The sequence below is a fragment of the Carettochelys insculpta genome, chromosome 20 (assembly GCF_033958435.1).
Source record: "Carettochelys insculpta isolate YL-2023 chromosome 20, ASM3395843v1, whole genome shotgun sequence".
Classification (NCBI taxonomy): Eukaryota; Metazoa; Chordata; order Testudines; family Carettochelyidae; genus Carettochelys; species Carettochelys insculpta.
Genome location: NC_134156.1, coordinates 19,639,515 through 19,663,361, shown reverse-complemented (window position 1 = coordinate 19,663,361; position 23,847 = coordinate 19,639,515). Strand labels below are relative to the sequence as shown.

The 23,847-nt window shown below is 42.5% G+C and overlaps 1 protein-coding gene across 2 annotated transcripts in view; it reads right to left on the bottom strand.

Moving 5' to 3' along the window:
- Window positions 1-23,847, bottom strand: part of CEP112 (centrosomal protein 112) — a 401,457-nt gene that overhangs the window by 356,806 nt on the left and 20,804 nt on the right. The window contains exons 1-3 of one of the 2 annotated variants that reach the window (XM_075014700.1): window positions 10,721-10,732; window positions 9,178-9,274; window positions 7,980-8,054 (exon numbers count right to left, since the gene is read on the bottom strand). In XM_075014700.1, the coding sequence (XP_074870801.1) occupies window positions 7,980-8,054; window positions 9,178-9,228 (126 nt within the window). In that variant the 5' untranslated portion in view covers window positions 9,229-9,274; window positions 10,721-10,732. Of the gene's footprint in view, window positions 1-7,979; window positions 8,055-9,177; window positions 9,275-10,720; window positions 10,733-23,847 lie in introns of those variants that run through there. The other variant, XM_075014699.1, reaches the window with a different exon arrangement.

Sequence of the window (23,847 nt, the reverse complement as noted above, 5' to 3'; positions counted from 1 at the left end):
CCAGCAGCCACCTACTGCAGGAGCCCCAGGGCTCCCAGGAGCAGCAGGGAGAACAGAAAAAAGGGCACTCTCCCGGACAAAGCTGAATTAAGAGACCTCCTTGAACGTTGGAAAGAGGAGGAGGTGCTGAGGGAGATGCGGGTGAAGCGCCGTAATGCTGAGTCTTTACCCACCTCACCCATGGCCTCAGCAACTGGGGACACCCCGAGCGTACTCTGGACCAAGTCTGAAGCAAAGTTAAAGAGTTCCAGCAAGGCTCTGCTCAGGTCTGGGATTAGGGCAGGTGCTCGGTGCAGGTCCCACCACCTGCCCCTACTACCGGGAGCTCCACTTCATCCTGGAGCTCTGTGACAGCTCCCCACCATCCATCATCCTGGACACAGCGGTGGACCAGATTGAGGACAAAGCCCAGGAGGAGCCGGGACCAGGGAACCAGAGCCAAGGGCTGGACACCAACCTGGAGTGGTTGAGCAAGGAGGGGCACCTCGTGATCGATGAGGCCCACCAGTTGTCCAGCCAGGCAACTGGGAGCCAGGCATCACCCGAATTCATCAAGGACCTTCTGGTAAGTCCACAGCAGGGTGCACACCCCAGGTAGCAGGGCAGAGTCAACAGCTGCCAGTGGACCATGCAGGTCTCTCTCTCCTTTTAGCTGCACGATTGGAGGGTCGGCAGAGTCCCATGCCCTCTGTGGTCCCAGACAGCGCCCCACCAGGAGGCAGCGGAGATCTCCATCAGCGCCACCATGCCAGGCCCACAGCCAGAGACCACAGCAGTGTTTGGGGGGAGGACACCGCCAGCTTCCACCAGGCTGAGATTGCAGAGCGACACCTCTGGCTGGAGGAGGCCAATGTGGCCTGGTGGAGGGAGGTCAGGGACTACCTACTGTCCCGCCTGAAGGGCATGCAACGGACCCTCCAGGAGCATGTGGCCAACGTGGCCTGCCTCCTGGCACACCGTGCTGCACTCCCAGCGCACCCCCTGCCGAGCCCCCCGCCAAAGCCTGGGTTTAGCTGCCCACCCCTGGACAAATACGTCCCCGCTTCCCTCCACAGTGTTGTGGGCGGGGTGGGGCACAGCAGACAGTTTCTGTCAACACAATTCTGTCAACAGACAGACATTGTTCATTCTTCTCCTTATGCTGCCAGGCACAATTTGAGAAAGACTTTATGAAACTATATGAAATAAGAAGTCTTCTAAATGTCTTTTCTGAAACATGTAACATAATATTAAGCACTTCTGCACACTTTGCATTTTAAAATATCAAATAATCTTCACAACAGACCTGAAAGCTATGTATAAGTATAAACCTATATATATATATATGATAACTGTCACATGACCACCTTCTGGTAAATCCCAGACCAGTAAATCCTTCCTTTTATACTCAGAATTCCCAGAAATTCTTTGCTTTGGTACCAGTTTTATTGTGGGTGTTACAACAGAATATACAATAAGAGGTTAGTTAGCATATCAACTTAAATTTTCCAGGAAATATTCAGTCATTAGTATTTTAATATGTACTGTCAAAAGATTATCAGTTCCTCAGTGAATAAAAACTTCCAGATCCCATCACAAAAAAAAGTTTATTAGATTATATGCCTACAATCTTATGTGAAGGGAATATTAATTTTTGAATTTACAAGTGGAGTCCAGAGATCACAAATATCTTGAAACTACATTTTATCCTTCGTTAATATGAGAAAATATCATCATAATTTGTTAAACATCTAGGCTAATGCTACGCTCACCCCTAGTGCCAGCAACTTGATGCAAATGAGGTCTTGAAAATGTAAAATGGTCCCTTATTTGTATATCCAAGCAGGTCATTTGCATATTCACAGCAGAAAATGAGCAGCGAAGACGGGGTTCTGCCAGCAAAAACCCCCATCGCCAGCCCCTTATCCCTGGAAAAAATCAGGGATAAGGGGCTGCCAACAAAGGGGTGTTTTGCCAGCAGAACCATGTCTCCACTGCTTGTTTTCTTGCCATGAATATGCAAACAAGCAATCATTTTGCATTTTCAAGACTGCTCATTTGCTTCAAGCTGCTGGCACTAGGAATGCGTGCAGCACTAGCCCTAGAGGCTGAATTTCTCCAACTATTCAAACTCTTAAATGTGTATGTTTTCTCTATTGTATCTAGATACTCATACAAAACACAACTCAGCAATCCACATAAATCCACTAAATTCTTGAATTGCAGCAGAGAGATAGCCATGTTAGTCTGTATTCTATCAAAACAAAAAACGCAGTCAAGTAGCACTTCAAAGACTAACAAAATAATTTATTAGGTGATGCGCTTTCATGGGACAGACCCATTTATTCTGATCATGATCTAAAGAAGTGGGTCTGTCCCCTAAAAGCCCATCACCTAATAAATTATTTTGTTAGTCTTTCAAGTGCTACTTGACCGCTTTTTTGTTTTGCTAAATTCTTGTAATTGTCCCCTGCAAGGCATTTCTTGTATGGAACCAACTACTACTGATTAAGTTTAATATTCAAGTAATTTCACATTGTATAATTTAGAATCTTTTAAAATGCATTTTTGTAAGACTAACAATGGTAGAAATTGATCTCTTATCACTGTATAAAATTTGAGATACTCTCAAAGCCAACAAAGTGTTTCTAGGATCCTCCTTTCACTGTTCTCTCTTTTAACATTTTGAAAAAGCTAGAGAACTAGCTGAAAGTAAATTTTTTCCTCTTCTGGGAAAGAGAAAAGCAAGTGTGCAATTTGCATTTAGAATATCAACAGGCACCAAAACATGAGAGAGAATAATGTGACCCTGGCTACGTCTACACGTGCCCCAAACTTCGAAATGGCCATGCAAATGGCCATTTTGAAGTTTACTAATGAAGCGCTGAAATGCATATTCAGCGCTTCATTAGCATGCGGGCGGCAGCGGCGCTTCGAAATTGACGCGCCTTGCCGCCGCGTGGCGCGTCCAGACGGGGCTCCTTTTCGAAAGGACGCCACCTTCTTCAAAGTCCCCTTATTCCCGTGAGCTCATGGGAATAAGGGGACTTCGAAGTAGGCGGGGCCCTTTCGAAAAGTAGCCCCGTCTGGACGCGCCGCGCGGCGGCAAGGCGCGTCAATTTCGAAGCGCCGCTGCCGCCCGCATGCTAATGAAGCGCTGAATATGCATTTCAGCGCTTCATTAGTAAACTTCGAAATGGCCATTTGCATGGCCATTTCGAAGTTTGGGGCACGTGTAGACACGGCCCAAGAGACAAAAAAAGGAAGGTTATCTGTTATTGCTTACGTTTTTACTGAAAAGAACCATATACCATGAATGTAAAACAAGGGGTGGGCACAGCCAAAGTATTTACTGCTATGTCCATCCAGACAGGACGCAGCCTAAGAGAAATAAGCAGCATTTGGACATTTGACCAAATGGAAGATAGACAAAAAAATGTTACCTTCACCCAAATAAATAATATTCTTAACAAAGTGTTCAGGTTGAAAGTGCATTTCAGCTGAACCCAGCTAACACCACCACCTCCGTGCCTTCAACCCCACCAAAAAGTTAGACCTACATCCAGGGAAAAAAAGGCTAAATGAACACTCAGTACCTCAGTGCAGTATAATCTTTCAATGCTTACTTTCTCCATGTCATGTGTACACAGCTTTCCAGCCTTAACATTTCCCATTTTGCAATGGAAACGTGAAGTATACTACCGAGCGTACTGCTTCTTAACTATACCAGCAAAGTTTTCAAAGGAATATTCTCCGAGAATACACAGAGCGACCATATCTCCCTGTCCCAAATACAGTACAAGGAGATATGGGCCAGGGCTCTTCCCAGCTCCACCAAGCCCAGGGGAGCCAGGAAGCAGGAAGCAGCCGCCAGTCCTCCCCTTGAGCCCCGGGGAAGCCACAGCCACCGGAGATCCTCCAGAGGAGTTGGGGAAGCAGCAGCTGCCCATGCTCTCCCTGCTTCCCTGAGGCTCAAGGAAGTGACTCCTGCCAGCAGCTGCACCTGCGCAGCTATTGGCGGAAAAGGTAAGCTGGGGGACGGCCCAAATACAGGACAATTAGTCTCTTTTTAAAAATAAGTCAGGATGCCTTTTTGGCATCCCAAATATGGAACCATCCCGCCCAATATGGGACAGGTGGTCAGCCTAACAATACATTACAGAACATGCCTCCCAAGATCAGGACTCTCTGAGAGGACAGCTGCTGGCTCAGAGCTCAGTGACAGGAGGGCCAGCAGGCCTCCTGCATTGGGAGCCCAGCGGGGCTAGCGTCCATGGGGCCAAAGGCCAGCATCCAGCAGCCCCGCTGGGGTCAGGACCAGCCGCTAGCTGCCTAGTGGCCCCCTGGCAGGAGTCAGTGTCTGGGGCCAGAGCTGGTGGCAGTCTAGCAGGGCTAGCAGAAGAGGGATCAGCTGGGGCAGAAGCAGACCATGTGACAGGCTGTGCAGCCTGAGGCCAGGGACCTCTCGTGGCCCTTACTCAAGACCAGTCAGGTCCTGAGGGTGATGTATTTTTTCAGAAATACGTAGGTTTACTCCACCCACAAAATTGTGCTATGAGTAGGGAAATGTTATTATGAAGAATTGATCTGTTTATTGATGTATGTGCTGGTCATATCATGCAGTATATTTGTGTAGGAAAAGATTTTCAAATACAGTTAGCAATTTGGAGCATCTCAATTTTTTAGTTCTCAGTAGGAGATACCTTAAAGAAGCCTGATATTCAGAGTGTGGTGGTGCTTGGTACTTTATGAAAATCAAGACCCTTTAAAATGTCTCAAGTTGGGAAGCCAAGAATAAACACCAACAATCACTATAGGTTGCATCTCCCTTGTCAAGCATCCTTGGGAGCTGACCAGTCCCAAATGAGGGAATTTGCCCAGTGAAGGGAGGCCCCCCTGCCTCCAGCCATACAACCTGTCCCTCTCTGCCACTGGCTTTGCTTCCTCCCCACTGCCTCCCACCTGCCTTTGGACTCCCACCTCCTGCCCCGGTAGCTCCCTTACCTCAGGTCTGGCTGCCAGCCTCAACCCTGGAAACAGCCAGGCTGCCAGACACAGCCCCAGCCCCAGGGGCACCAGCACCAGATGCGGCACCAGCACTGGATCCAGCCACAGATGGACGGTTGGATGCAGCCCCAGCGGCACCAGCTCCAGCAGTGGTCAGAGGCAGCCCTGGCCCCGGGGCAGGGAGGGAGCCTTCAGCCCTAGCCAGGATGCCAACGCGGCCCTACCCCCGGAGACATAAGCTGTGCCAACAAATGCCCTGTCAGGATCTCCTGCAAAAGGCTGCTGCCGCCCCAGTGGTGGGCTCCTGCCCAGCAGGGCTCCCAGCCACTGGCCTTCATCCTAAAAGCCTCCCTGTCTGGGGTTTTCTAGTCCAGTAACATCCGTGCTCCTTCTGGACCACAGGTGTTGCCAGACCAGAAAATCCCAGTTTTGGGAGATGCAACTTGTAGTTACTGTTAGTGCATTTTGGTGACATATATTTAATCAGGTATCATAGTTGCATTGGAAACGGATCTTGTAATTGGAAGCATATTGCCTGTACCTCTGCCAGTTCAGTGTTCTCTACCTCCTGTTTCCCTTCCATGACTTTTTTTCTAGTGTCCAGCCTCCTGCGCTTTTCCAAAGTCACATGTCTCCTAAATGACTGCTTGTCATTCTATCGAGAGATTTTGGATGCAAAAATTCATGGTGGCAAACAGACAGCACTAGGGTTTTTCTTTAGGAAAGCAAAGAAACCTGAATCAGGCACAGAAGAAGCTGGACCTTCAAGCCCTCAAAACATGCAAGAAACAGGACCAACAGTTGTTGCACAGCCTTTAGGTGTCGAGGATTATGAAGAAATTGACATTTTGGATGATGAAGAGATGGCAGCAGGTGACTCCCCTGTCCCATCTCCCTTCTCCTCCGCCTAACCATGTTTCAGTATCCCTACTTCCACCACCAAGCACATCAAATCCATTTACAAGGTATAAATAATAACATACTTGTCTTATCTATTTCTATTTACTGTTTTTTGTGGGTTATAGGTACATTACACATACCACACGTGTGTGAACTATGTGTGCCAGGAATGCATCTCAAGCTAATTACATTATTCCTTATGGATATTAACTCCCTTTTATAAGTCTTTTCGTTATAAGTTGCATTATTTAGGAACATAAACTGGACTTACAACAAGGACCCCCGTATATCTTGCTTAACCTAGCAGCTTCTGTAGTGAAGTACAGAGTTAGTAGATGGTCCATCTTATGTTAGCAACTTTCGAATTTTAATACTTTTTTTAAATGTTGCACTATATACACCCTAACAGCTCTTATATCTTTGTCATTCCTGAAACAATCCCAAGCACCTAAATAAATTTCAAATTGCAAATGCCAACTTCAGCAAGGCCAAAAAGCACATGTACAGCAATTCTGAAGATGAATCAAAAATATTAGAAAACTTTTTGATAACAGCATGACAGAAATCTGATGCTTTGTAACTTTCCCAATTTTGTCCAAGTTCTCTAGAAAATTCTATTCTAGAATGAGATACAATATAGGAAATTTCAGGGGGACTGACTTCCTTTTGGTAAAATCATAGGTTTATACCAGGAAACTTTATAGAGTTCATGGTGGAATGTCCCCTAACAAAACACTGAACCCAATTTTCAAATTCTTACTTAAGCAAAAACTATACACAAGTTATATTTGTCTAATAAGTATCCAGACAATCTTCTGGGAATCTGGCTACAGAGAAATAAATACAAAGAGGAAAAAATAAAAAAGGGAAGGGGGAGAAAAAGTTTGCTATTCAAGTGGATGAAGACTGGATGATTCCAGATCCTGTGGGCTAAAATTATAATTCTAATCAAATGTGGGAAGGGGTAGACAAAATAACATGTGAGAATACGGCTATCAGGAGTAGGGATTTTATTAAAGCCATGGTACTTAGTATCATACTGATGGATGATGAGCTAGAGGGGAGTGTAACTCAAGGAATGAAGGAAAAAAAACTCATTCTCATTACTGTAGCTATCTTAAATCAAAGTGGAATCTCAACTAATTTAATTCTTTAAAAAAAAAAAAAACAAAACTTGAATTGCTCAACATCAACAGAAAAAGATCAAACCAGACACGTTAAATCTGAATACACACACAAATGTATGAAAAATACAGCATATTTTTAATACTGTCTTGAACTGATTTCATCAAGCATCTCCTTTCATGTTATTTATAAGAAATATACTGTCTAACTGTATTTGCCTTATGCAGTAGTGTTATGCCAAAAACACCCAGAACATTTAAAATTTTTAAAAAAATACGTCAGTGTCCTAAGGCAAGATGACAGACTGAAAATATATTGTCCGGGATTTTTTAAAATGTCAACGTACTATCTAAAAATGTTAATTCTCTTTTAAGTCCTCCTAATGGTGAAAGGAGGAAATAATGGAGAGAGAGCCATATCATCCATTACTGACAACATCCAATACAAATACCTGTTCTGAGACTGTGGATCTTGGTGGACAGAGAACTCCCTCTGACCTAATTTTCAGAATGAGGTATTCTCTAACACAGATTTGAGTCATGTGATGAAAAGCAATTTACATGACAACCTAAAGTCAAGCTGACCATAATTCAATGTTGTAACAAAAGTACAGCATTTAAAAATACATTAGAAAGTCACAACTGTACAGGAATACAGGCTTCAATACTGCAGACTGCTTCGCAAAGGATTTACACAAATCACTGGATTTTACACAAAGATAGAGGAGCCGAGTCTATGCTAGCAACCCTTAAAAAAACTGTAATATACAGAGATGTTTTTGAACAGTTTCTTCTCAAAATGACACTTATTGGTAATTTATCTTTCAAAGTGTCAAGACTGCATCCAACTTGTTTCCATCTCTGAAAGGAATGGCCAAGTTATTGTTGATTATTTCAGAGACTGAGACTAAATTACCTAGCAGGTATCATTTCAAGCCAATAAATAAATAAATACACAGTTTATTTTACCCCAAGATTCCAACTGTTGAGACGAGCTTCAAGGTCACTGTCATCCAAAGATACGGTTTTTTTGTGTTGATCTTCCTGGAGTATGAAAATGGACATATTAAAAGAGCAGACAGAGATACAATTTAAAGATGCGTTTAGTTAAAAATGAAAAAATATACAGTAACACATCAAAATAGCAAAAGAAAGAAGAATTTTGGTCTCTCTTGAAAACTCACTTCCCACATGAGAACCATCAGTCTGAAACTGAGTTGCTCCTCCTCTTGACTTCAGTTCAAGTAGTTCCACCACCTCCCTGTTGCTGGATAATTTGTGCCTAATGTTGCTCCTTTTCTCCCCTCCTGAGCTCATATGAGCTCACAGGGATAAGTGGATTTTGATGTTGGTAGGATCCTTTTGAAAAGGACCCCAGTGTAGACAAGCCCTGCAGGAGCGAACCGTGGCATTTTTGAAGTGCTGTAGCTGCCAGCATGCTAACGAGGAGGTGAATATGCATTTCAGCGCATATTGGCCATTATCATGGCCATTTTGAAGTTTTTACTAAGTGTAGACGTAGCCATATTGAATATGATGCCACCTCTAGTCTAGATATACCACATTTAAGATAAACTGTATACATATTGATAGCTGTATACATTGCTTAGCAAGAACTTTTGCTTTCAAATTGCTTGCAATTGACATGTAATATCAACAAATATTTAGTATATTATAAAAGATCCTCTGAAGTCTGTAGAGTCTCTCTCGCTAAACCATAATGCTGGTTGTCTGACACTGAACAGAGCAATCGGTCCAAAATTCAGGCCTTCAAAAGGTCAACTATTGTTACACACAGCCAAAAAAGCTTCAGCAGTTATCTTTAATCTACTATTGCAAAATACAAGATAATGTCTACAGCAGTTAATTTGCCAAATTGTTTAATGGGAACACTGCAGCTGACCAGCTTTATTCCAGACTAAATCAGGATCATCCATTTTGGTTACTCCCACTTTGTCCCATGTGATTGATTTATTTATTTTTCTGTGCAACTGCACAGCAGAGACTTTGGTGACCTTAAATCCTTCCCACTGCTGTTTGCTGCATTTCTCTGTCTGCATACAACAATGACTTTTACAATTAGAAATGACAATTTTATGGAGCTACAGAGAAACAATTCACTGAAACAAGATCAAATTTAGTAAAAAAATAAGTGAAAGTATCTTACAGGAGTCTGCATGACACGGTTGTCCTCATCTGACTGGTGGAGTGGACTCATAGAATGCGACCTTAATGCTAGCTTCCCATTACACTTGTATCTTTCCCTGTCACCATAAAACAACAACCAGAATGTAAAAAATTTACATCCAACAACAGGTAGAATACAGTAAAACAGATATCTTGATTTCCAAATATTTTAAATTAACGGGTACAGAAAAAAAATACTATGTGGGGTTACATAGATTAAAAATAAATGGGTTAACAGAATAAGAGGGAAAATGGTATTTTGCAGCATCTACACTGAAACATTTATAAACAGCGGAAAGATGAATGAATGTCTCAAATACTTTTTAAAAATACCGTTACAGCATGTAACACATCTGCTATGTTATTAAGCTTTCTTCATTTCTACCTTACATAAATATTGGTGTGACAATTATTTAGCTGGAATGATATTTTTTACTATTTTGTATAAATCAGTTTATTCCTAAAGAAGAGCTGCCCTGCCCAAATTCTGTTAGATTTTATTTTGCAATATTAAAAGACTGGATTTTCTAAAAATACCCAGATTTTGGTCCAACAATAGTATTGTCTACGTCAGAAGACTAAGCCAAAAGCTGGAGGGAAAAAAAAAAATCTTACTTGGAAGCGAAATGTTTGTAATATAAAACATTAGAATTCTAGCATCATGCACATAACTTCAACCAGCTCTGTGTTCCTATTTCCCCTAGGTGAACCTTGAAAATCCCACCCAAGGCTGATAATTGCATCACAGACTTTATATTGATATACCTATCAAATTCCTGGGTCTCTACATGATAAGCAAAGTAGTAACTTTGCAACTACTTCCTAAGTTCAAGGGAAAAGTAAGAAAAGGCTCCACATAATTAATGATGACTAATACATTTATAGCAGAGGAATAATATTCAGAAACAGAAAGGCTATATTATGAAGCAGCTTGTACTACTGTTGAGATAATTTTCAATTGATGTCACGAGTAGGGTCACAGCTATATGATAATTATCTTCCATTTATAGAACATTTCATCAGACACATCAAAGGGCTTGATAAAACTATACACAGAAATCACTTCATACAACATGGAAGAAAAATTACACACCACTGGCATTCTCTCCTTTGAAGATATCATTTGACTAGATCCCTGCCCTTTGGTCTCAAATCTCTTATAACAGACAAACTAGAGGTTGCTTAGCTCTTCAAGATTTTTAACTCCTTATGGCACTGACAGGTCAGCTCTGTTCAATACTCAACAGCTAGTTATTCCGTCCCTTAAGAACCTTGTTTCAGTTCCTTGATAAGAAGGAAGCATAGACCTCTCCAAACTCACGTGTTCAATGTCATAGCTGGCTAAAGAATATTTATGCTTTTAAACAACCACTTGGGATGGGGATGGTTACACTCTGCCAGTGCATTTCACAGATACTGGCTGACCACAAAGGAATGCTGGGACTCAGAAGTCTTTGATTCTACTTCAAGTTCTAGAATGAAGTGCTTTTGTGCCACAGAATCCTCTGCCTACTACCAATTACCTCCTTATCTCAAACGGGAGAGGTCTGTGTGGTGGAGCTAAAGATGCCAAGTCTGCAGATTACCCATGCAGGTGTTAATGTGATGTCAAGTGATGACATTTTTGTTTGTTCAGTTTCCTCTTTCAAAGACCTATGAAATTACAAACAAAAAAATTCTTTTAAAAGATTACAACTGCCATTGCAAAATAATGTACTCAAAAACTAGGAAATACCAAAATTAAGCCTGCTGTTATCTAAATATCTGATGAGAAGGGATGTAAATGTGAAAACTAAATTACAACACCTAAAATCTTAAAATTTCGTTCGTGTTTAATTACAGCTATGAAACACTGATGTCCAAAATACTGATAATGATGAAATTATAATCCTTCAAATTAAGATGTAACAGAAAAAGGCCTGAGCCTGCACTCTTCACAGCAACCCAAAGCAGACTGTGTTAATCTGTGCTTAATTTGTGGGTATGGCAAGGCATAAAGGTTACATCATTATCTGAGAGCTCACAAACACACACAAAAAGGAAAGCTGACAGTAAAAAGGACAGAGAGATTTCTCTCCTCTGCTTGGGCAAGGTTTGCTGTGAAAGTGGTGATATGCAACTGTAAATAAACTGCACAAGGTGTTGAAGCAACAAAAGGTTCTCTAGGTAATTTGTCAATTAAGACAGAAGCAGGAGCAAGTGGACTCTGTTGTACACGGGGGCTTGTCTGGGATCTGAGCCAAGAGACCCTGCAATGGCTGTTAAAACAACCAGAGAAGATGCAGAAGGCCCTACAAGGTTTTCAATAATCCTGTGACCTGGAGTAACATAAGGATTTCTCTATCCGCCAAGAGCGCTTGACTGGATAGAGCCCTGCTGTGGTTTCCCAATCTGCCAGGAGAAGCCCAAACATCCCAAGTATGCCTGAATGAAGAACAGGACAGAAAATATCAGACAGTGATGGTAGCCATCATGTACTGGGTGGGACTGTCTACTGAAAAATACCGCCAAAAGTTCAGATTGGCAAAGTGGACAGGAGACTTACAGTCGTAGGCCTTTGCCCAAAAGCTGGGCCAACCGCTAGCTGAGACCAGAAACCCAAATGGTGGTAGAAATAATGGATACTCTGGTATTACAGCAGGTCCTTCAGGGCCTCCCTGAAACCACATAAGTGTGGGTCAGCTAGCATTAACCAAGCCTATTGGATGCTGCCATGAAACTAACAAAGGAGGATGCAGTGACAGACTTTTCCAGGAAATAGACAGCCATTCTCCAGAGCTGGGGAGGATGACTGGATAACCCACAACAGGAAAGGCCAAGGAAAGGAAGAAGCAAAAACTCTGAGAAATACCAGCCAGGGCTCAGCCCCTTATTTGTTACCACTATGGGCATCCTGGACACAAGAAACTGAACTTCACAATCCATCGATTGTGGCTTTGTTGAGTTTTGGTGCTGGGCCAGGGTTGGAGGGAAGAGAAAGGGACAAAAACTGTCCACCCTTTCATAGATGGTGTGCTGACAATCCCCAAAGGGCGTAGTGGATATGGCCTGGTCCAGAGCTGGTGAAGCAACTATGCATATAGAGTGCACCTATGGGTACAAGTGGCATTTCCCCACAGTGCAGGTGCCCTTGAAGGTGCAAGAGACATTTCAGTAGAAACCACAGGGAATAATGAAAGGAGTGTCTGATTCAGTTGTCTTGGGCATGGACTGGAATACCTTCCTCATTGGAAAATGAAGTGACAGGAGGAATCCCATGTTAGAAAAAAAGAAAACCAGGGAAAGACAGGGAAGGAATACCAAAAAGGAAACAACTCCTTGACAATAAAGCTTGAGGCAGGAGAACAAGAAATGTCCCCAAGGCTGTAAGGAAGGAGATACCCAGGAGACAGCCCAAATTCTTTAACAGAGGCAAAGGACCACAGGGGCTCCATGTAACACAACCCCCAGGAGAAGAAAGCCAGGTAATGCTGGGAGATGTGAGGGAACCTGAGTTCCTGCGTGAAATGGATGAGGGGATAACCTTGATTTTCTGCCAGATGCCACGAGAGAAAATGAGGGGGATACACACTGGGATGCCAATGGTGTGAAGACCAAGGGCTCACTATAGAGGGTCCTCATCTCATACCGTGAGAGTTCTGTGCGAAGGTGGAATGAACAAACTGCACAAGGGGAAAAAAAAAATAAAAGAGATGATCACTCTGGGGATGGAGAGAAGTTGCCAGAAGGTAATGGAAGGAGAGCTCGGAGAAAGAAGAACCATGAAGTTAGATAAGGGAGGAGGTTGTGTACTAGGTAGTGCCTGAGTAAGCAGTCTTCACAGCAGCCCCAACTAAGCCATTATCCAAGAGCTCACAAAGAGGCACAGGAAGAAACTGCAGAGGGCGGAAGCAGGCAGCAAGAGGGACAAAAAGATTACTTTCCTCTGCTTAAGAAAGGTCTTAGGCCGCGTCTACACTATGAGATAAATTCGAGTTTAAGGCAGTTAGCTCGAAATTACCATGACTGTCTTCACTGTAAATACCATTAGCTTGATTTAGGGAGCACTAATATCAAGATTACAATATTGCAGTTATCTGACAGGTATAGCATCAAGCTCGAATTCAGAAGTTCGATTAAAGGCCAGCGTGGAAGAACTGTGCCTTAAAATTGAATTTATTAGCCTCCAGAGGTGTTCCATATCTAACCCACAATGTCGATCACTGCTCCACTCCTGCTGCTGCTCTCCAGTTAATTAGGTAACAGAAAGACCGTGAATTTCAAAGCAGGAGCATTAAGCCTTTGGCTGGGGGTTCATGTTTGTATGACAGCCTGAGAAATGTCTTTCTTTCTTTGCTATTAGCGCTGTGAGCACACCTACCCATTACAAATAGCCCCTGCAGGGAGTTTGTGGTTCTGTCTCTACACTTGTTAATGTTTTCTACGCTGCCTGGTGTCAGCCACTGCCCCACTGCACCACATGGCAACAAGGCCCTGGTGGGGGTCATGCTGGCATAAGACACCAAGAAACTTCTTCTCAGCAGTTCACATTTTTGTGCAAGCCCCCTTCCCTCCCGCACAGATGCTACGTAGTCTGAGTCTTTCCTGACCTCTGCCACAGCACACGGGTAGCCCCAACCCAATAAAAGGATGTGCCTGCCATTCAGTGCTGACCATGCTGCCAGGCAGCACCATGTCATAGATTGCATGCATTTAGGGCTCCAACGGCAGGAAAGATATTCGGGTGATTGCAGGTCTGCTGTGAAGGCGGTAGCATGCAACTGTAAATCAACTGCAAAAGGTTGCTGAACAGGCAAAAGGGCCTCTTTGTAATTTTTGGATTGAGACAGAGGGAGGAACAAGGTTACAATAAAGTAACCAACAAAATATCATTGGAAACAATTGCAACTCAGCAAATGCTGGTCAGAAATCTTATGAAAAGAAAATCAATATGCAATTTTATGGTGAGTGGAAGGGAAAGCTGAAGATAGAAGAATGCTAAGCAGAGAAAGATGATCTTGGACAGATGGAGGTGGGGTCCTGGTGGAGCAAAAGGATTATTTATCTACAAAGAAATTAGCAGAGGATCATACAACAATAGGCTACCATGGTTACAAACCTGCAGTACTGGAAATGCCACTGAAAAGGAAGAAGCATGTAACCTTAATTCAGCTCCACCCCTCTTGTGTATGCTTGATGATATAGTCCTCAATTACATGATCACACACTAATTTTTCCACAAGTTTCAGAAAAGTCTGTTTCAGCAAAAACTATGAGGAGTTCTGTGGTACTTCAAAGACTATTTGTTTTTTCCACAGGAGTCCAGTGTGAATGATGGCCCTTGTCTGGAGCCGAATAAGGGTTATCTTGTTAGTAGGATATCTGACAATTAAAGCTATCACAATGCACATGCACAAAAGGGTCTGAATTAAGATTGCACAACAGCTTAATAAACATTTGGAAAGTCTTTTGAGACCCTAAGGTTAACCTGCTTGTGAAATTCTTCCCTTTCACCCATGCCCAATTTAGAAAGCCTGAGCAACAGGCTTAAAAGAAGTGGTACATTGGTCTTTTGCATGTCCTTTACACAGAGTTTTGTATGATAATCGCAAAGAATATTTTGGAATAGGTATTCAGGACCCCTGTACTAGAAAGACAGAAAACTAAGTAATGTGGGCGGGGCAGGGCACGCTAATTCAACACTAGCCAAGAAGAGATGTACATCCAAATCTGATTAACTACCATTTACTGTAATACAATATGAAGTAGAGGCCAAAAAGGACAAACAAATAGAACTTTTAAACTACAATCAACCTCTCACAATAAATGTTGTCCTTTTTCTGAACCTAATACACAGCCCGTAGTTCTGCCCCAGACAAGATATTAAGGTAATCAAAATATTTTGATTGTGCCCCTGATATTTTTAAACCATATTTTTCATAACATTGTACTGGGTTGCTAGAATCTGTACTATTATAAAAGGAGAACTGTCTGTCCATCTCTCCATTCGTTCCAGAGTGCAGGGAACAGCAATTCTGCAGAGTGACCACTAGGGCCTGCCACAGCAAGAAAAAAAGTGACCACGTGGAAATAGTGCCTGCCTATGAATGGGTAAGTGCTTCCCAGCATCCCACAGGTGGAGCCCTGCTGCTCCCCCACACTCCCACCAACTACTATGGCCATTAACTCTGCCCTGCTGGCTGGAACGAGCAACTCAGCTCAGCACCTGCCTCACCCCAAGTGCTCTCCCCAGGCTCCAAACAACAGTCCCAACCCTGCCCCCTGCTGCTGCTCTGGCCAGGACTGGGGAAAAAGAGCTGCAGCCCCAAGCCCATGCCCCCACCACCACCAAAGGAACACCAAAAAGGAAACAGGACAACTCAGCTCAGACCGTAGCCAAGCCCCAGCCTCCCCGCCCCTTCCTCCCAGCCTGACCACGGCCCCCATATTCCCCTGAGGTGGAGCTGGAGCCAGGCCCAGCACCGTGGCCTGGCCCCAGCTTCCCCACTCTCCCCAGGAGATGCAGCTGGGGCCCCCATTGCCCCCCATCGACCTGGGGTTTGGGCCAGGGAGGCACCCCCAAGGCTGGGCCCCGTTGCTGTGGCCCAGTCCTGACCTCTCAAACGTCCCCTCCCAGATGTGACCAGGGATGGCTACCCTGGAACTGGGGCTGGAGAGGCACCCCAGGCCAGGCCCAGAGCCACAGGTGAGCCCCAGCTCTCTTGCCTCTCCCCTCCTAGAGCTGGGACTAGGGTAGCTTCTCCCCTGCAACTCTCATGACCCCCTCACACCTCCTCTACCAGAGCTGAGGCCCAACCAGGAGCCATGGCTTGATGCCCCCGATCCAGGACAGGAGCTGGGGCGAGGAACCATGGCCAAAACTGTCCCCCTCGGGTGTAGGATGATGGTCTGGGAGCCGCAACCCAGCCTTGGCTCCCACGGTCCCCCTGCCCTCCCCTGGAGATGAGGCCAGGGTGGGGTCACCCTTCCCCCATGACCAAGCCCAGCGCCATGGATCAGACATGGACCATGGTCCCCCTGCAGCTCAGAGCTAGGGCCAGGCTGGGAGCTGTGGTCCAAACCAAATCCCTCCCTCTGCGTGCAGGTGGGGAACCAGGAGGAACTGCTTCCCCAGTACAGGCCAAGAGGCTGAGAGCTAATACCTAGTCCCACCAAAGGACGAGGTTGGGGGGGGAAAACGGGCGCACAGAGCCATAGCCTAAACTGCCCCCCTCTCAGGACAGGCAGGGGGACCCAGAAGCCACAGCCTCACCTGACCACCCCTCCCACTGGGGACAAGCTGGGGGACTGGGAGCCTGGGCCTGTTGCCTCCGCCCCACCTGGGGACAGGCAGGGAGGCAGGAGCCATGGCTCAGCCTGCCCCCCAACCCAGGTCATGTGGGGAGAGGTAGGCAAGGCCAGAAGCTGCAGCCTGCTCTGGCCCTCCTCCATGGGATCAAGCAGAGGGGCCAGGAGCTGTGCCCCACTGTCCCTCCCTGAGGCCACTGCAGGTCTCCCTGGTAAGCACCCCCATACTTCCCAGACCTGTGCCCTGAACCCCATCACATACCCAATCCTGCACTCCTGCCATCTGCCTCCTTCCCTGGCCTTAATCCTGCACCCTCCATTCCCTGATATCAGCCTCCCCAACTCTCCCATCTTCTACCCTCACTCCTGTACCCCCATCTCTGTCCACAGCCCCTCCCCACACCTAACCTCCTGCCCTGAGTCCCCTTATACCCAACCTCCTGCATGCCAACTCCTTGTCCTGAGTCCCCGATCCACTGCCCCAACTCCTGTACCCTCCACTCCCTGCTCTGACCTCGCCCATGCAACCTCCTGCCCTGCTGCCTTCATGCCCCACCTCTTTTCCTGAGACCCAGTATTTAAATAATGAGGCCACTATTTAAATAAAGATGTACATTTTCCTTTTAATTTTTTTAAATAACTTCAGTTAAGGACCTGAGCAACACAGGTACATCTGCTAGTCATTATAATTAGAACTGAAATATCAAGTTTTCTAATTAGCTATTTCTTTTCACAAAAAATACAGGGCTTACACATTTGTTTCTTAATTATGATTCAAAAATTATAAATAAATTCAAAGGCTAAATTTCCATCACACAAGATAAAAATGCTCCTATTTTAGTCATCCAGCAGTATGATTAAATAGTCAAATTTATTTGAAAATAGATATTTTAAATCACATTTACTCTATGAACCTGCTATGTAGATGATGATGGGTTTGGTCACTGGTACGACACTTGCTTTACGGAAACCCCTCCTACAGGGCTGTAGGCAAAATTCCTATCTTGTTTTAATAACGAATTAAAACAACAAATACATCTTTGTTTAAAAATTAAACATTTTTTAAATATTAAAGATTAGATTCCCTTTTAATTGTTAAACAGATTATAAAAGCAAGTTAGAAATGTATGTACTATTACACAGAGCTCCCATACAGCCCAAGTCACAAATGATGTTAGCTTAAAGTAACAATATCCTCTGCTTTTAGAAAGCATGTAGCCCAAACCTCCACAACTCATGACTCCTTGCCATGGGAATGCCTAGAGTTTCAATAAAAAATTTGCATGTGGTACTGAAATAAATGTTTCTATTTCAATGGTTATTATTTTAGAAAACCTACAAAACAATATGCTGCAGTGCTCCTGTTACTATAACATCAGATATAGGGCAATATACTCGGAGAAAAAATAAACAGGAAATTAAGAAAAAGTCACGTATAGAATAAACTCTCCTTTAAAACAGTAGGTATAAGTCCAGGATAAGCTCTAAATAATGCTGGAATTAATAACCGTTCAATATTGCAGTAATGCCCAGAGGCTGCCATCAAGACCAGGGCTCCACTTTGCCAGATAACATATGAAGAAACAATTCCTACCCCCACAAAAAACTTACAGTCTTATTTGATTTCTTACTGTCACTGAAGATGAATGAATACATATGATGGAACTCTGCCTTTATGGCTATTTTCAGACTCTCACACTAGCCCTAGTTTCAGTGAAGAACAATGGCAGCTCACAAATAAACACAAGGAATATATTTAAATCTGAGTGAGGTTCACAGGGAGAAACGAAAAGAAAAAGGGTGACCATAGCAAGACCAGTGATTATACAGCAAGATTGTGCATATTTTAAGAGCACTTATCTTTCCTCCTCTTATTTCTTATGACAACAGCTGTAAGGTTTCAGAATAAACCCAAATGCAATAGAGGTTATTTGGTAAACAATTTTGAGAGAGGAGTTCTAAATATAAAATGCACCACAAAGGGCGTGTCTACACTACCCCTCCCTTTTGGAAGGGGTATTTAAATGTCACAGATTGGAACTGGTTAATGAGGTGCTGATCTGAATATTCAGTGTTTCATTAGCATAATAGCAGCCAGTCATGCTTCAAAATGCTGCTTTTGAAACTCAAACTGGCCATGTAGAGGCAGGCACTTCGAAATAAACCCCAGACTTCAAAATTCCCTTATTTCCAATTCGTTTTGGGAGAAGTATATTTTGATGTACAGTAAAGTGTAAACCCATTCATATTAACATAAAATATATCCCTTTAAATCAATTTGCAACTAACAAACAGCCATATACAATTAAAGTCAAGTCAGACTGTTAAAATACCTAAAATTCTTTCCCTCCCAGAAAAAATTCAGCTGTGAGTTATGCCAAGAGATGCTGAGATGAATTAAGTGTTTATGAAGAGAGAGAGAGAGAATTGCTGGATGTACAGTATAAATTAGTTACTTCTATGAAAACTGAAACACAGACCAACTTTCCAAGAGGAAAACAACCTCGGCTTTCATCTAAACAGCAGGGAACGCTGAAATGTACCAACTGCAGCCTACCTTTCTTCTAGCATCAGTAAATATCAATAAAATGTAAGGATAAACAATAGTGACTGCAGTGCAATGAATGGTTTTGAGAAACAAAAACTAGGAGAAAAAAGAACAAAAGGAATATCAAAATGCAAAGACAGTCTCCAGTGAATCATAACACTCCTACCTACCCTTAACATGATTTTATTCTGCCAGGATTTATTTTATATTGCAAGAAGACAAATCTTTATCTGTATGTAAATCTATATTTTATCTCAATAGAGGCTGTTTCTTTTCAGATTCTGTGATTGAGAGATAAAGCGTCAGGGTGTTTTTGTTTTTTTAAGATGTCATGTTCAATCTGACCCTCAGAAGATTATTAGAAGTATTTTAAAACTGGAAAAGTATGTTAAGATATTTTTAAGCACCTCCTTGCTATATTTAGGTGGCTCTTAAAAAAGCAGCCACATCGTTCAAAGCCTGTACTTACAAAACTGATCAGGTCTCTAAGTGGGGTTATTGCTTAGCCTTAACCAAGGGATAGGCCATAAGGAGTCCCCATTTTTTACACCTAGAAATAGAAGACAAAGGTGCTATTTTCCCCTCCTCTACACCCACAACGCAGGTGGACAGGGAGTGGCCACAACTTTGATTCACAACTCAACAGCCAGGAGAGTAGACTGATGGGGGGCGGGGAGGAAGTAATTTGCTACTGATAAAGGAGAATAGCAAATGATTTCCTACAGACACAAGGTGGCAGAACATGTGGGTTCTTCCTGAGGCAGTGCAGCAGAATGGGAATGTTTTTAAGGCATAATACTGACCTCTATAAGCAAATACAGACCTCTATACGCAAATATCTACTTATTCCATTTGAAAGATCAGATTTCTATTAAAACCTACCTATACAGTTCTAGTTTAAATCTAGCTTTCCCATTTTTATATGAAGACTTCTCATCCCACCAAAACCAACATTACTCAATCCCACTGAAGAGAAAAATTCTGAATCTGCATTTATTTTACAAATGTAATCAGATAAATAGGTTCCTACAAAAAAAATTCTATAAGCAAAAATCACTTTTACATACAGTAGAAAAATAACAGAGTAGATCAGGCCAACCAGTGCTCTTCCACTGATTTTTAAAAAGGAATATACTTTTGAGTTATGTTACCTAAAGCTGTGTTTTAATTGCTCTCGAAACAGCAATTCATGAACATATTTCTTTGAAATAAATGTCTTATTTTTAAAATGGTCTTCAGAAATTGCTACCTATAAGAATTAAATTACCAACAGTGGAATACCAGAACATTCATCTAAAAGATATACCTCAGTCACACAGGTCACTTTAATAAACATTCTTTAATGCAAGAGAAAAAGGTTTTCTTTAATACTTATCCTGGAACAGGATCGCCACCTGCTGGCTATTGTAAAAAGTACAGCCACACCACTAAAATTTTGAATGGTAACAGAGAGTAAGCCATGCTAGTCTACACACTAGCAAAACAAAAAGCAGTCAAGTAGCACTTTAAAGACTAGCAAAATAGTTTATTAGGTGAGCTTTCGTGGGACAGACCCACTTCTTCAGACCATAGCCAGACCAGAACAGACTCAATATTTAAGACACAGAGAACCAAAAACAGTAAGCAAGGAGGACAAATCAGAAAAAGATAATCAAGGTGAGCAAATCAGAGAGTGGAGGGGTGGGGGGGAAGATCAAGAATTAGATTGAGTTAAGTATGCAGACGAGCCCCTATAGTGACTCAGAAAGTTCACATCCCGATTTAATGATAGGGCGTCCAGGGTTTCCAGGTTTGTGGATTTTGGGAAGTAAATAGAATAATCCAGGCTGCGGCTCAGATGGTGTGTCTGAGTTAATGAGGTCCCGAGTAATACAGTACTCTTATTTACTGAGCACTGGTAGCATGTTCACCACTGTAAAAACAAAGGATGTTTTGGTCCCTGCCCCAAAGAGCTAACAAAGTACTGTAATACAGACATTGTACATCAACTATTCCATTAAATAAGAATGTCTCTCATTGACGATAAGAAAATTCCACTTGGCCCTTCCTTACTTCTGCATAATTCAAATGTTTTAAATATTTTCTCTTTTGTATTCAGTTTATGTGAAGTGCAAACTCTCTCTTTATAAATTTAACATGTAACTCAGAAGAACTGACAACTGTAAAAGTAACACTAGTTTTCTCCTCCATTTTTTCATTCTTAAAAAGAAAATAAAGCATAAATGAAAACTTTGACACAACAATGCTGTGTTCTTTAAATGAGAACCCACTTCTAGAAGTGAGTTTCTTGTGCTTTTGATTGCCTGTGCATCACTGAAGTTCATACTGCCAAAGAACACTGTCCATGATCATGCTTTACAAGACAACATGAAAAGTAGTACTGAAAAAAATGTCATAACGGATTTTCTCATTTACCATCACAATTTTAGTATTGTATTTGCTCAATTTAGAAGTAGTATGAGGCTTACTTAACTACCATCAAGACAAACACATTGAGATCTGAAAATAATGCTGTGCTCTATTTGCCTCATGCATTTTCACTTGCTATAAAGATTCCAAGGCCAAATGCTGCTCTTTAGTTACCCCCATGGAACCTGGTCATCCATGGAGAATATCTGCAGTGTCACCTGTACAACACTGTTGTCTTCACTATGGTTGCAGGGAGTTACTATATGCAAAACGTAAAATAAATAAGGCTGTGCAAATGGCCAGTTGCTTAGAATTAGCTAACAATTCTGCTGATGTGAAAGCAGGAAAAAGCAACAGCTTCATACTACAGTACCTGCGCTGGGCTGATTTTGCAAGGATAATAGTAATAAAAGAGCTCTTGTTATCCCCCTAAAGCAAGCAGACATGACTCTGAATACAGAGAGGAGTAATCTATTTTCTACAACCATTTAGCAGACTGTACGGAACTTTACAGAGATTCTCAAGTACAGGCTGAACCTCTCTCATCCAGCATCCCTGGGACTGGACCGGGGCCAGACCAGAATTTGCCGGACAACAGAAGGTCAATATTTTCTAGCACAGTACCAACACTTTTATTGCTTACTGGACTCTTGGAAGACATTTAAGAGTAAATTACAGACAAATAACTGCACAGAACACTGAGAGCCAGGACTGCTGTAAACAAACTTTGTAGGACCACAGGAAACTTGGCCACACCCATGATAACAGGTCACCCAGCTAACTAAAATTATGCTGGATTACAGAGTTTGCCAGATGAGAGTGTTCCGGATTAGAGAGGTTCAAGCTGTAAAATGTTTACAGGTCCCTAAGTGGCTAATTTAAGAGTCAAAGGTTATGCCTACTTTAGTCTTTCAGTAGTACCAGGAAACTTTATCCCTCATCTACTGAATTGTGCCTGGATTTTTTTTTTAAAAATAGCCTCCAGAGGCAAAAGTATTAGGGTAAAATAAGACAAAAATATGGTTTAAAAACTAATGTCTCATGAATGAGAGATACAATATCTAACTCTTATAGCAAAAGTGTCATATTTGGTTATGCCTAAAACAGAGCTCCTAAACCAAAATGCCAACTCAAGTCAGTGGAGCCAGAATTTCATTCCTAATTTTAAGTAGCTAGACAAAAATTGGGGCCAGACCATAACCACCTTTGAACTATTACACTGACAGAAAATTTTTAGTCTGAGAACACAGGCGGACATTCCACAGTCTTACACAGGATTTATACACGAAAGAGCTGCTTAACATTTCTGCTTAACAGAGCGCAAAGAAAAAGACTTCAAAAGACTGCATCTTTAATAATAAAAAATAAAAAGGGCTAGCACACAAACAGCATAATCTAAAATCTCATTAGAAATGGCTCACATACAAAAAGGTCTAAGTAAAGGAAGATTTTATAAAGTGATCAAAAACACACAAAGGGGAAAAAATCTTTTAAGATTAAAAGAGGTTTTTCAAAGGACAAGTAGAAGGGGTTGTAAAATTTATGAGGCAGCATTCAACTTCAACTTCAATTTGCAATAAATAATTCACCATAAAAATACTTGTGTGAAATGTGAGTTTCTTGTGCACTTTTGTTTGTTTAGCATGAGGTTTTATATTTATTAATTTGTGAAGTATCATCTTGAGGTGATGAAATACACCACTTGACATCTCAAATATTACCACATTTTCATACATATGGTTAGGGGAAGAGCTCCATATTTACAGAAAACAACTCATTTCACAGTTTGCAGAAGTAAATAGGTGAGGAGAGCCTGTTTCCTTACATGCACAAAATAAATCTAAGGGAGATTTTAGTAAATATATCTTTCTAACAAAATATGCATCAATAAATCAAATTCAAAACATTACACTTGCCAAGGTAACAAATTTGCTGAAAGAGGAATGTAAGTTTTATATCTATAGATAGATAGCTATTTCAGAAATGCGGATGTCTGTTCTTCCATGAGCCTATTTGTTCACAAACTAGGACCACCAAATTTAGTAGGGAACTTGCTCTTACATAACTTTAAGCAAGGCCAGAGTTTGGTTGTGAAACAAAAAATGGGAGGTGCATGAAATGCAATTGTTTCATATCAAACAGAAAGGGAGTGATCAGAGAGCAGGCAGTGTCTGTGCAGTCAGCCAGCGAGTGATCATGGGATGCTTGCTGACTCCTTGTGGCCAAGGGTGAGTATGGCTGTCTCTGTGCTTGCTGCCCTCCTGTGGGCGTGGTGCTCTGCTTTCTCCAATGCTGGTATCACTCAGCTGCATGCATGTGTTCCCTCTGTGTGCTGCCTCAGCTCTGCAGATAGCTGACACAGCAGACTCGAAGAGAATCCCCAATGACCACAGAGACCGTGGGTGC